General features: G+C 45.5%; 1 protein-coding gene across 5 annotated transcripts in view; it reads right to left on the reverse strand.

Annotated features, from left to right (window-relative positions):
* arap3 (ArfGAP with RhoGAP domain, ankyrin repeat and PH domain 3) overlaps positions 1-14,185 on the reverse strand; it is a 34,355-nt gene extending 20,170 nt beyond the window's left edge. The window contains exons 1-4 of one of the 5 annotated variants that reach the window (XM_023797540.2): positions 13,917-14,183; positions 3,527-4,576; positions 908-945; positions 168-241 (exon numbers count right to left, since the gene is read on the reverse strand). In XM_023797540.2, the coding sequence (XP_023653308.2) occupies positions 168-241; positions 908-945; positions 3,527-4,497 (1,083 nt within the window). In that variant the 5' untranslated portion in view covers positions 4,498-4,576; positions 13,917-14,183. Of the gene's footprint in view, positions 1-167; positions 242-907; positions 949-3,526; positions 4,577-13,916 lie in introns of all 5 variants that reach the window. The other 4 variants (XM_023797541.2, XM_023797538.2, XM_023797542.2 and 1 more) reach the window with 4 other exon arrangements.
* Between the last annotated feature and the right edge of the window lie 366 nt (positions 14,186-14,551).

The following is a 14,551-nucleotide window of genomic DNA, read 5'->3' on the forward strand; positions in this document are numbered from 1 at the left end:
CCAGATTCTGAGTTTTTCCAAGTCCATTCCCTCCCATTCCCTCATTAAGACAAACATGACATCATAGGTTCTACTCAAAATGAACCTTGTCGTCAACCAACCCACCCCAAAACACTGGCATTCCATATGACAAATAAAGTCCAGCGACACCTTCATGCTAAGCTCACCTTAGCATCCTGGAATCGCTGGTTCTGAAACACGGTTTCACAGTAAGGGCTAATGGACTCGTCTTCATCTGACACTAGTTTGGGAACATAAAGCAAACTGGATTATAATATGAAAAATAAAATAAAAAGTCACATCAGGGGTGATTCTAGAATTAGACCATTAGGGGAGATGAGCCCCAAGTAGGGCTGCCACATTCAAGACGAAGAAAGCTGAGCTTTAACTATAAAATTTGTACGAAATGTTTGCGAATATAGAACATAAATCGGCAAATGCAATAACTGAGCAAGTAAATAAATAAGCAAGATGGGTGGCTCAAGTCCCCCTAAATAGGGTCTAGATTCGTCTATGAGCCAAAAAACATGACAGGAAAAAATAATTATATAATAATGGCAAAGCTACCATTAACACACCAGCAAGGCTACCCATAAGCAGAGGTGGACATTTCAGGTCCAGAAAGTAAAAATCCAAACCAGGATTTTGTTTCAACCAACCAGTTTGAGTACTCTGTGACTGTGGCTCTTTATGCTCAACTGGTTGGTTGAAACAAAATCCTGGTTTGGATTTTTACTTTCTGGACCTGAAATGTCCACCTCTGCCCATAAGCTTAATGGCAGGATGACTTGACGTTACAGATTAGAAATGCCATGACATCATAGGGTCACACAGGATGTGAGAACATTCCTCACTCAGATTCCTTTCCTTCTAATCAGCTATTCATAAAAGAGAGGAAAAGACTTACCCAGAATTCTTTTGGGCTGATCCATAAAATTGTTCGCACTGCTGCGGAAGAGACAGAAAGAATTTCCAAAGGGAGGGTGAGAGATATGAGGAGCCGTCATGTTTACAGTGAAAAGAAAACATTGTGAACGACAACAATAAACATTTTTACAAACAAGCAATAGAGTGCCATCAGTTATTAATGAGGTCTCCTCATCTATGCTACGGCATCTGTGCTGGCTTTCTTGTCATTCAGATCTGTTGCTGGCTGCTACGTGGACTTCCAGTGTCGAATTTCCTTCAAAATGGAATCCAAATTAATTAAAAGCTCATTTTCCCCCTTTCACGCTCCCTGACTCAATGCCACAAACTGCATCACAAACAAAAGAATTTTATTATTTGTTAGCTACCGTATTGCGAGTTACTTCATGGAAGACATCATGAAAGCTTGTGAGAAAATCCTAAAGCAATGAAGTCCATAAACACAGGAATGTCTTTCCGCCCACAAAAGTTGTCACCATATAGAAACTACAAGGGAATTTTCTACTTAACACTCAAATAAAGAATCTCATTATTTTACATGAACTGTACTAAACAAAAAGGGACCAGGTCTGAAGCATGCTTGCCACTAAAATATTCATAGCTGCCTGGTGCGTTGTTTCTTTAATTAGCTCATCTACCATCTTCCTGCCATCAGGCTGCTTTCAAGCACGAAGCAGTGGGAGACACTCCGCTGAACCACACAGGCTTTGACCGCTACTGGGACTGAGGGCTGGAAGAAGGAAGAACTATTCCATACATTTTGGTTGCAAGACGCTAATGTTCCCTGTGAAATCGAAAGAATCGCACACAGTCACTGCTTCGGCAGGCTGAAAACGGGGGCATTTCCCAGCAGAAGCTGTCGCTGGCTTATTACACACAGCGGTTTAGGTCCGTTACACTAGAATGTGACAAAATCTTTCTCCGACATTGTTTTTCCTGAATTTATGATACCTTCCTGAGTCCAACTGTATTTTACTTTGGATATGACTTGTACAAATGGTATTCTCCCCCCTTGGAGTTTTTTTTGTCAGTAGTCCTAAAATCGTTTGGCTCAGTAGCCGAATCTCGCTGGCGTGTTAAGAGCAGCCCTCTGCACGGCCGCGGTCAACACGCAGCGCTAAGCTTGTCCCGACAAAGAGGCAAACTGGCTCCCGCTGTTAGGCCACTTCATGTCCAATGTCTATTTGGCTTGAGGAGAGGCCAGAACTGGCCATTTTGTCTTGCGGCCTGTACAGAAATGCCAGACACGGGTTGCGGGCGTACCGTGTTACATAGCTGCTTAGCAAAGTGCCCACACTCAGCGTTAATGACAACAATGCAGCCTCACTGCTTGTTATTCCACAAAAAAATACACTTGGCCAGCTCGTTATAGGTGCACTACTACAACTAATTTGATTGGATGGTTTAGACTTTGAGGCCAATAAGCAATCACAGAAAATTGGCACGGGTCTGAAACATTTTTCCCACGGCCGGAAGAAAGCATTACTAAAGCAGCTTAGCTAGCTAGAGGCCAATATACCTTAGCTAGCTAGAGGCCAACGCAGCTTAGCTAGCTAGAGGCCAAAGCAGCTTAGTTAGCCAGAGGCCAATATACCTTAGCTAGCTAGAGGCCAATATACCTTAACTAGCTAGAGGCCAACGCAGCTTAACTAGCTGGAGGCCAACATACCTTAACTAGCTAGAGGCCAACGCAGCTTAACTAGCTAGAGGCCAACGCAGCTTAACTAGCTAGAGGCCAACGCAGCTTAACTAGCTAGAGGCCAACGCAGCTTAACTAGCTAGAGGCCAACGCAGCTTAGTGAGCAAAAAACTAAATCGCTTTGATGTCAATTACGAATCCCTGCACTCAGCTTTTTGAGCTGTCCTCTGAGCCAGGCCACTCCACGCTCTCTGTTGAGCCTGGTTAAACCAGCTGTATAAGCTTTTTGTACCCTCAACCTGGATGGAGCCTTGCCCTTTCACTGCCACTCTAACTCATATCCCCTTGAATACAAAGCTGCCAAAAGATCAAGGAATAGAAAAAAGGGACCCGTAACACAGGAAAGCGAAACCAAAGCCAGCTCTTTGGCTATGGAAGCATCAGGAACAAAATAAAACAGACCGACAATTTGTATCACACCCTGAGTCTAAAATGATGTGTGGAAAAAAACGTATTACTATTGGATATACTCCTGCTTAAAGCATTTAAGACAATAAATGTTTGAAGTTTGTTTTTTGAGGGTGCCGGGAAAGAAAAGTAAATGCATTAGACTTTTCTGTAAGGAATGGCATTTCTCCTTCACGTCAGTTTGAACAACCCACTGAAAAAATGGCTATTGCTTGGTCTTATGATAATGCTGCTAAAATAAAGGTTAAATGTCCGGGCCAGCAGTTCTGCATGGCCCAGGGGTGACCACCATGAAGTCACATCACTGTCTTCAAGGGTTATCAAAAACACAAGAATGAAATCAATCATGTTAAATACAGGCGAAGCTAATGAAAACACAGAATGATCGACTCAAGGGATTTGTGTGGGAAATGGTCACTTTCCTGGAATATAAGCTCATTAGACATGTTTAGCTTTACCATTTTTAGTCATCGCTGAGATAAATGAGCTTACCCTTTGCCCTCAGAAGAGCCACCGGAGGAGTCTTGCCTCGGCGGAGGCAGCGGAACGGGACGGTTCCAAAGCGCCCCATCCCGGTGCATCGTGGAGCTCGGCGACGCACCGCAGTAGATCTCATTGGAGACCATCTCTAAACCACCACTTGAAGACACCGGGGAGAGGACAGGGTAGTGTGACGGGGACTCCACACGACACCTGGGTGATCCGGGAGAGCCGGAACGTGGAGGTGTGGGCGGAGGCTCCTGGTCCATCCCTACGGGGGACAACCGGCCACGAAATGTGGCAGGCGGCACGCCCCGGTTCATCCGAGGAGGGACGGGAGGAAGAAGCCCTCCCGAATCGGGGGCAGAGGCACAGTTAAGCAGCGGTCCATCGAAGGAGCCTCGTTTGTAGCCCAGGCCTGGTCCCTCTGGGGTTGAGGGCTTTTCACTGACTGGAGATCCTTCAAGTGTTACAAAGCACAGTGATTCCAAGGAGGGTTCCCTGGGAATATGGGGTTCTGGAGACTCCATCTTGAGTTTGGTAAACACAGTCCTGGGCTTGGGAATCGGCTTTGACACCTCATCGCTCGACTCAACATTTGGGCCCAGGAGGGTGGATGGGATATTTGGAACAGAATTGTTCCGGAGTAGCTCTGGAGGTGACTGATCACCCGGCACTGGAGACGTCAGTGTCCCCTGCACTGGGGGCGATGCCAGGTGGATGGCCGACTCAGACTGACAGCGGTCCAGCGAGGTCTCCGTCTCCCTCAGCCAGGCCGTCTGCTGGATTTGCTCGGCCAGTTTCAGGATGCGTTTCCTGTGGCCGGTGGCAGTCACTCCCAGCTGGTTCAGAGCTTCCTGGTCCAGGTGGATGAAGTCCTTGGCCCAGCAGACGCCGGATTGCCGAAAGCTCTCCAGGTACTTCTCCAGGTGGATATAGGCCAACAGGGCTTCCACGTTGGCATCCTCCATCAGCATATCCATGGCAACCAAACGCTTCAGGGACAGTAGACATTCAGCGACCAGCGCAGGCCAGGCGGCGGGAAGGATACCGCTCCCTCATCTGAAATTGTGAACAAATGAAGGAAGTGAGCGCTCCAACATGACAAATACAAATGGTTTTCATTCCAACGCACAAACATTTCAGGAACAATCAAGAAGAACATCTTATCATATCATGTGAAAGGATGCTCTCTTGTTCCTCCTGTCACAGACTGATATAAAGTAAGACTGAACGCCATACAGAAAAAAGCACCACAAAGTCCTTCTGGGGAACCAAGAAAGGGTGGATTTTATGGATGACATCAACGTGACCTTTATGAGAAAGGGCTCATGGGCTTCCGACCAGCTCAAAGCGATACTTCAGACACAGCTGCCCTATTGTTTCATTTAAGGGGACTGGTACGCGCCCGTTTTTTAAATTACACACTGACTAGTGTCTAGAGTGTGACCTAGGAACCTCTGACTGCAGGCAATGTCATCAGAAGTCCACAAATGGCAAGATTCAGAGGAAAACCAGTTTAGAACCAAGGGATGGAAGTTTATGACTGAAACACTGCCAACTTCTGTTCTGGACTCACAACACTGAAAATGAAGGAAAGATAAAAAATCATTCTAAGGGGAATTTCTTAAAAATTACATAGACATGTGTAAACTATTGTTTATCATGATTTATTATACAGAATAAAAAACTATGCTGTAATATTGAATAATTGCTATTTCAACTCTTTTGGGTTAAATTCAAGAGACTTAATTCAATTGTTTTTACGTATTTATATTTATAAATCTGACCTGTAGATTTTAAAACAGAAAAAAAAAAAAAAAAAAAACAAAAACAAAAACTTAAGCAGCATCCAATTTATTTGCATGAAATGTCGATCATTTTGCGCACAACCAAAAACAGAATATCAATACCATTAAATTAAAGGCTGCTTTCCAAAGCCGGTAAAAACTATATTTTGACATCCTAAAAATGGCAGTCACCAAGATAATGCACGTGCTGTTAGGCTTCATGACAGCGTAAATGTAGACAGCTGGGGGTCAACTTTGGGTAACTGGCTCATCAGAAGATCCAAACTGCACATCAGAAGGCTGAAATGTGACAACGTTCAACCAGCCTCACAGTAATCAGCAATTATGGCCAAAGAATGTACACAAACAGCTTAAGGTGAGATATCATATAGCAGGGTTCTCCAGTTTCGGTCGTGGAAAGCTAGTCTGCAACACAGCGTGCAGATTTCCATGGTGGACTGATAAGGTGTGACTGAGCAGGGAAATCTGCATGCTGTGTTGCAGACAGAAACTCCAGGACTGGAACCCTGTTGTAGCGGAATGATGACTGAAACAAGGCTTTCACCTCTTCATGGCCTCAAACTGAGAATTAACTCCCATATTAACTACAAGCACCTCCCAGTAGGGGAAAAAAAAAAAGTTACATAAATGTTCAGTAAACAACTGAACGAAACACGAAACTTAGCGAAACTCTATTCACAAAATCTAGGTATTGTTTGAATGCAAGGCACCCTTCCCTCATTGCATAACAGTCTTTATTTTACAGACCACCAGCAGACTAACAATTAGCCATTGACAAAAAAAAAAAAACAAACCCAAGGCCAGTTGTGCAGTCTGACATTGCCAACTCTGAGCCTGAGCAATCTGGGCCCAGTCCTCACTGCCCATACACTCCATCCCGACTTATGGATCTGCCGTGGCGTGTAGCATACTTTACAACGGAGACAGGAAGTAACCAGAAGATTAATGGCTCTGTGGTCTCTGAAGCACACTGTTTATCAACACATCTCTGCTTCTGGAACAAAACAGATTCACACTGGTGTAGATTACAAGGATGTTTTTTTTTTTACCTATCAGACCTGAATTAGTCGATAAGGGAGGACAGTTAAGATAAAGGGTTTCTTGGTAGGACTCGGTATTCAGAAACACATCCAGCTTTGCACAAATCAGCCACCAGGAAACGCCACCCACTACCACCGCTACTGAAAACATACAGGAAAAAGGACATTTCCTAATACTTAAAAAACATAAGGAAAATGTGGTGACGCTGATCTGCTTGCCTTTGCAGGAAACGGAGAACGGTGGTCTGCAGCTCAGCGGGTGGTCTGCAGCTCAGCGGGTGGTCTGCAGCTCAGCGGGTTAAGGCCTCGATGATCACTGGAAGGTCACTGGTTTGAATCCCATGTACAGTAGAATTGGACCTGAACCCTAATCCCCCCCCCCCCCCTCTCAACAGAGAGAAGATGGCATATCTGAGAAGAAGTATTCCGAAGTACTCCTTCAAATGGCATCATTTCATGCAAACTCCACAAAGCCAGGTTAGGTGCTTCAACCTCCTGATAGTGGATATGCGAGGTGACACAGAGTCCCCCCCCCCCCCAACTGATCGGATTAAGTCAAGAAGAACTGAGGTGAAGCAGAATGTTGCAATATGTCAGACCTCAAACCACAGAGTTGTGCTGTTTTCATAGAACCACAACTTTAAAAGGGAAGAGAAAAGCTTTAATCCAACCTGAGCCTGGACGGCATTAACGACAAAACCCAGAAGACAAAACAAAAAAGGACTGACTCACTCACTCACTCACTCACTGACTCAGTCATACTGGCTAGTTCACAACAAAATTTAGAAACGAATAAGAAAGCAGAGTTATTAGCTTCTCCTGTTTATAAAACCCAACCCTGCTGTGTCCCACTGGGGAGGAGACGGGGGTCACATGGTCAAGGGCCAGAAATGGGGATGCTTCATCATTCGCACCCAGAAAGGAAAAAGGAGGCACAGGGGAGCGAAGGAGAAGGGGATGTGATTCACATCCTAGCCTCCTGTGAGCAGTGTGCTGGCAGGTGACCTTTGCTGCCCCACAGATTGCAGTGGGGGGGGGGGAGAGGAGGCAGGAAGCACATGGGCCTAGCTGATAAAGACTCGTTAAAGGGGGGGGGGGGGGGGGCACGTCCCTTTCGCAGAGCAACTCTTGTGGTTATCACAACACAGTAGTTGTTGGAAAGGCAGACAAATCTGTCATGAAAATCCCTCCCCCCCCCCGAAGCCAGTAATAGGCATTGTCACCGTCACTATTTGCATTTTACTGAGCCACATTTGATGGAACAGTTCACTTATCTTGGGGGGTGGGGCACGCATGTCAAGACTTGCAGCCAGTCACTGGTGCCCATAGCTGCAGAGCACATGGAAACATTGGCATGACAGATGTCCCTAGTTATGTTTAATGGCATCGTGCCCAGACTTCCCAAGAACGGCTCAGATAAATAACTTCCAACAATCTACTTGTGATCGTCTTCTTGTGTTATGCAGATTCAGCTGTAGTTCAAATAACTTTAAAATTTTAACTCTTATGTCTGCTTACAACACTTCAATACTGTATTAGGTATTGGACACTCTAGCAATCCTTCTGAAATTCATTAACAAATCTAGCAAACAGGACTGCAAATTACGAATCAGCAAATTACGAATCAGCTGTAATTGCATAACGGCGGGGAGAAGCTGAGATCCATACTAGCATGTTAAAGCTCTCAATCTCACCCAGAAGCCATGAGAAACAGGCACCCTTAAACAACACTGCCATGCGTCCAATCGCAGTCATTCAGCCCCGGCCAATCAGCCGCAAGATTGCAGGCCTAACCCAGATACCCAGCGAAAAAGGTCAAATTTGTAACTTCTGCAGTCTTAAAACCACGTTTGCTAAGAAACAGCAGGGCAACCAGCTAAGGCATTAGAAGGAAAAAAAAAAAAAAAAGAGATAAAATTGGAGCTGCTTTGTGGTTATGTAAACACATAAAAACCATAAATCGCTCAGCGCAAGGAGCAGGAGGTCACAAACCTTCCCGTCCACATCTCATCACTACGAAAACACTGGCAGCATCTCTATGTACATAAAACATGTTAATATTTTACAATTATCTTTGTATGCCGTAACAATTCAGCTTTACTGACTGACAGATAGTCAGACCCCCGACTCCTGGGTTCATTTCTTTAATTTATCGGCCGGCAATTGGCCAGCTAAGCCCTACTGTGTTAGCTTTCACCCAGTAGCAGAAACCAGCAGCTGAGGAATTCTGCAAACGCGCTGTGAGCTCCAGTTCCACTTGAGAGCCATGTCTGGAAATAAACAAAGAGGATGCCACCCCTTCCCCCCCGCTTTGACTCCCCGACACCCCACCACACCCCACCCACGTTATCCCAGTCAGATCCTAGTGACTAATCTGAGGCCTTGCTCTCTGCAGATCTTTCACGGTTCTGCTCTTGCTCGAGGACAGCCAGCGAAAAACACAGGATACAGCTGTCCCTCAAACCTCCCCCCAAAAACAAGGGCCCCCTCCCAGCCCCAACTCCCTTGAGGATAGCAGAGAAGGCACCACGTGGTGGAATAGCAGAAATGGGCTTGCCGGTCAAGCCTACGGCAGGTCAGGGCTGAGTCTAGAGTCCCTGCATCCTGGAAAAGTGGCCTGGGCCCTTCAGGCCAGAAGTCAGTCCTTCCCCCCCCCCCCCACGCAGCAGCAGGCTATGGGACCAAACAAACCCAACATCTGCAGGGGCTGACAACCCACACCACAAAGCCTCTTTCTGGCCCACCAAACCTGGGAAAAGGACGGCTTGCCTCATCTCTATCCACCGCCAAGTTCGACCCACAGAAGACTGGTCCTCGTACGAGGGCTTCCTGGAAAATCAGACCGGCTTTTCGGCTTTCGTGGCCCAAGGTTCTTTCATTTTCACAGCGGACGGTGACCGTTTCCACCAATTGTCTCGTGTCCTTTCTTCCTCTTCTTCTTTCATTGCTACTGACCACCGGTTTCTGAGCCAGAGGATGTGGAGGTGCCCAAATGAGACAGGCTGACTTAAGGGTGCAGGGGGTGAAGGGAGGCTATTAGGACACCATGCTCACTTCCCTCAATATTTTTTTTAATCAGCTTCTGAATCCAGAGCAAGTTGATTACTGTCAAAACCTTCTGAGCACTGCTCCTACTACACTTTATTTAGTTTATTTCCAATAATATTTAATGAAATTTTTAGCAAGTACACATAGCAACGTACACAGCCTCAGTACCACTCCATTTTCCCCGAGCAAACAATCATTAAACAGGAACAAAAACAACAGCACATTTGTTTCAGTGGCTACAGACGCTGCCAAAGGCATGTAGTCGCAGTAAATGCAGGTCGTTAACACCAGAGAGTAAGGGACCAGGGGGAGGTATTTTTAAGTCTGCAATTGAGCTCTGACATCATGCCAGGAGACAGCTCCGCTATTTGAGGGGCAGGGGTACCATACACATAATTGATGGAGAGATCCGAACGGTCCTGGGGCTCTGGTTATCAGAATCGAAATCCTTTTATTCACCACATATGAAAAGTATGAGGAATTTATTTTGGTGCAAATGATGGCTAGAAGTGTACAATAAAACACAATCAGGATAGAAATACAAAAAAAAGGTGTATAAATAGGATCAGAAATGTACAAATATGCAACATGTACACATATAAAAAAGTGAGACATCCAGTGGGCTTAATGCACTATTAACTGGACGGCACCACGTAATCTTGTAATTCTTAATCGTGAAATTGTAAATTCAAATCAAACAATTTTTGATGACCTCGGGAGAAGTTCTCAAACGAACAAGAACTACAACAGCCGATTCGCCGGGATGGGGCAATGCCAGTGCTCTGTGCTGAGGAGATATGTGCAAGCAGGTCGCCCTGAGGGCGGTCATTTCCAGCATGGGCCAGGTGAGCAACGACGACATGAACTACAGGCCGACAAACAAACACTTATCCTGCTCCAAGGAGCCGTGAGTCACCACCAACTGTTACAAGCCTGTAACACAACTTCAACTGCAATACTGCACAAAACAAAGGAACGCATTTAACACAACAAAGGCCATTAACACAATGCACAAAATATTAGACAATCATACAAATGGAACCGCCCGCCACAGGTGTTCATCACTATGAGCCTAAGCAATTTATGATGCAGTAATAAAAACCACTGATGCAAAACACCTTAGATTGCAACACTGAGCAGTTTTTCGTAGAAAAAAAAATACAAGTCCTTAAACTCCAGCATGTTTCAACAATACAAAATAGAAAGCCACCTTGACAAATGGCACAAGGAGATGACAGGACAGCCCATGATCTACCGCTGAAAAGAAACTTACACAAAAGATCTGGAGACGCCGCAGAGGCGCTGTAAACAAATACGGTTCCCTTCCCCTAAAAAACATAAACACAGCGTCAAGCTACTGTTATTTTGTTTTTGTGATATTCTGTAGCCTGTGTTTGTCAGGGAGAGATTCAGGAGATCTTTACTGCCAGCTCATCTACATACATGCAATGCATCAGAGATTAAATATCAACTCTATCTGACGGATAGATCTATCTATTAACAGAAGCAGTATGGTAGGTTATATTTCAGCAGATATGCGTTGCGTCGGCTCAGTGAGATTCTTCATTAAAAATAATCGGGGACAATCTAACAAAACTGTCCCAGCTTTAAAGAAATGTGTGGAAGCTTTCAGAGAAAAGCGTTCGGGGGGAAATCAAGGGCCTTTGGGGTACGGGGGGGTGGGGGGGGGATGCTGTATATAAATACAACAGTGGGCCACTATTGTGGAACACAATGCGATTTTGTTCCATACTCTGCCGGTGACTGGGCATGCTTGTCTGCAGAAAAGCCAGCCTCTTCCCTTGGTCACATTTTCGGCACATCAGACTGAGGTGGTCTGTTTCATTCAGATGGCCACCCCCCCATTTTATCCCTAATTGAGAAGAACAGCCTCAGCTGCCCCAGGTCCCCACAGCGCATGTGCCATTCCAGAGCCTTGGCACACGGGCTTTCCCAGTTCCTCAGTCTCAGGACCGCCCCCCGCGGCTCGATCTGAAACCGTCATCGAAACCTACGCTGCGTTTACATCCCAAAACTGCAACTGAAATGTCTATCAGACCGACAGGAAATCGCTTGTGTAACAGGTCGGCCAATGAGAGTGCACATTAGGGAAGGAGTGTGTGAAAGGCGCCTCTATCCCATAACCGTGTGTGAGCATCATACCAAAATTACCAGTCATCCAAGTGTAATTCTATAAATAGAGAAAAACAATCTAGTAAAATCACTGAGCTGCTTTCACCTGAACCTGATCCTTTGAGGGCCGGTGCGGGTTTTAGGGATGGCCTCTCAATCAGCCAATCACAGTGGGTCCCCAGGACTGGAGTTGAGAACCACTGTTTTATTATTGGCTGATTGAGAGACATGTGCCCACATCGGCCCTCCGTGGGACAGGCTCTCCAGCCCTGGTTTAAGCCATACTGTCCACTTCCTACTGCATGCAGGTCACCTGCTTCGCCCTTTCCCCCAAAAGAGATCTGTTAAAGTTCAGTTTTTATTCGCACTTCCGTCATGCCGGCGATCGTCTGTCTGCCTCGGCCTGCCAATGCAGGCAAACCCAGGTATTAAAAGCTTGCATGTGTCATGTGACCAACCCAGACGCACCAGAAGCAAGGAGGAGAACAGCAACTGGGGAGGGTATTAGTGGCAGCTGCACGAATTAAATATAAGTAACAACTGGCCTTCTTCATTCTTGCATTTGAATATGTAATAAGACAATACTAATCCAAAATACTGCAGTACTACAGCGGCTGGATCTCCTGATGTCAACACTATCATGTTCCACAGAATCAGCAGAATCACATTTGTATGGACTCAGAGTGCTACAGCGTGTTAGCAAACTAAGCAAATTCAGCACCTAACTTCTCTAACTCAGCTTATCTTCCCACAATAGAAAACTTCTTTAGCACAATGTGAGCACGTTTTTACCACCCTTCAAACTACCAGAAGCCGAAAGCTCTTCGGCGTAAGATAACGGAGATGTTTTGTTAAACTATAAGTAGACGTTCGACAAATACCAGCTCTTCTCTTCTACACACAGCAGTGTCATCACAGAGTAGAGACATTTGGATAGCTCTGAATCAAGGTTAATTCGCAGCCTCCATATTTAAAGTTTTTCAGTCTTTTACAGCTCTCCTTTTGATATCTGACACCTGATCACAACTTCCGGCTGAGGTGGTTGCCGCACTGAAAAGCCTGTTAAGGTCACGTGGCCTTCTGATAGCAGTGAAATGGTCATCTGAAAGTGCTGCAAAGTTAAATATTGATGATTTTTTTTTTGCTACGTCTCGATTTCCTGCTGATCTACCTAGTTTAACAGCAAAAAATGCAGCAAGTCTGATGTATTCTACACGCCTGATGAAGCGCAGTCCAAAAACTGAAAAAGCACCAAACGTGTCCTTAAAAAATAATTAAAAAAATAAAAGCGTTCAAACTTTGAATATTAATCTAGAATTCTCCAGGGAATTTTAAATCATATTCAGTGAGCTCACTAATCTCAGATAGATTAGTTGTATTTGCGAAGATCGTAATCTATCCCTAGAATTCAATGACCCTCAAAATACAGTACTAAGCCGATGGTGTCTTTGAAGATTAGTAATTACGGCGAGGGAAAAACTAAATTTTTTGTTTAATTATAGTTTACAGAATAGAACGATCTGGTAAAACAAAAAAAAAAAACAGTTCGGAAATCGCAAAGCAGATGCCTTTTGGGCAAGAGTCAAAGCCATCACAAATTCTGACAGGTGATCAAAATGCATTTTTTAACCAAGGCCATGGTATTTAAAAACGTACCATACGTAGTTTTTTTTTGCCGTGCACAGACAGCCTGCTTGATGCATGCCTAGGGGGGTCATTAGGGAAAAGGGATTTTGGAGTTGCACGGGAATCAGGCTCATCCGTGGTAAGAAAATCTGGCCGATGTCAAAGGCGACAAAGATCTGGACAAGGGGACCGGCAGGACCTGCGGCCAGATTGCGTGGGAGTCTCCGCGGGAGGCGCCGTGGAGGTCCTGTCATACTCCCGGCATGGGAAGCGGATGCACCGAGCTCGGCCGCACTATAACCCACAACCCAAAAGAGAAAGTTTAACGATAACAGATGCGGAAAACTGCGACCCGGAGCACTGGAAACGGTACCACGCGTCTGCCTATAAAAAAATCCCACGGTTAACCGAACCACATCATTATCATTCCTTTCTTGAAATAGGAGGTTTTCTGTTTAAAAGAATAACAACCGTCACTTTGTTGAAGTCCAGATATAACTATCTGCATTAATTGATTAACTCAGATCAAAAGGCGAATCGGATGACATTTGGCTGATATAGTGATAGACTGAACTGCAAACTCACACGATCCTATTCAGTTAGCGCACTTGCAAACCGAGTCGGTTAAACTTTTCTTTCTTAAATAACTTTCCCAGACGACCATTTCGAAGTCATTTTGCTACAAAATAGATGCAGGTCTGGATGGTTTTTAACTTAAAGCATAAAAAACACACGAAACCTTACCTCCCTTCATTCACTGGCTCTTGTTGCGGCAAAATCCCCATTTAAAAAAAATGCAAAATGAGTCCGTTACACCCGCATTTCCAGCCAACTAAAACAGCGGGTAAGATTGAAACAAAAAATATGTGGGTCTTCAAAAGTGCACGAATAGCGGCCGAAGCGCGACGGTAGCAGGTCGCCGAAGTGAGTCTGATCGGGGAAACAGCGACGAAGTATCAACAGAGGGCTTAAAGGGCGGGGGGCCCGGGAAGCAGGAAAGGCTTCGCCGACTTTTTTTTAAGCCGCTCCCTGCCTTTGCGCTCTTTAAGTGGCGAGTAATAGATGTGAAGGAGCGCCGCTCCGGAGTGAGCGTTTAAGATTTCATCATTTTACTGGTGCTGTGAAATAAGCTCGGGGGGGATGAGAGGGGACAGGGACTCAACCTCATCTTAGACCTGAACTACATGAGTTGCGGGAGATTCGCGAAGGTGCTCATTCCTCACGGGTCCCCTGTTGATGACGTTGTGATTTGAGGTGCCGGCAGCGTGATCCCACACTTTGCAAAAAGCTGATTCTGTTCCAGGGTGATATGATGGTGTTTGACACTCGCCTACAAACTACAGCAGGGTGGCCGACTTTGGTTAGCTGGCTGGCGTGAG

The sequence above is a fragment of the Paramormyrops kingsleyae genome, chromosome 10 (assembly GCF_048594095.1).
Source record: "Paramormyrops kingsleyae isolate MSU_618 chromosome 10, PKINGS_0.4, whole genome shotgun sequence".
Classification (NCBI taxonomy): domain Eukaryota; kingdom Metazoa; phylum Chordata; class Actinopteri; order Osteoglossiformes; family Mormyridae; genus Paramormyrops; species Paramormyrops kingsleyae.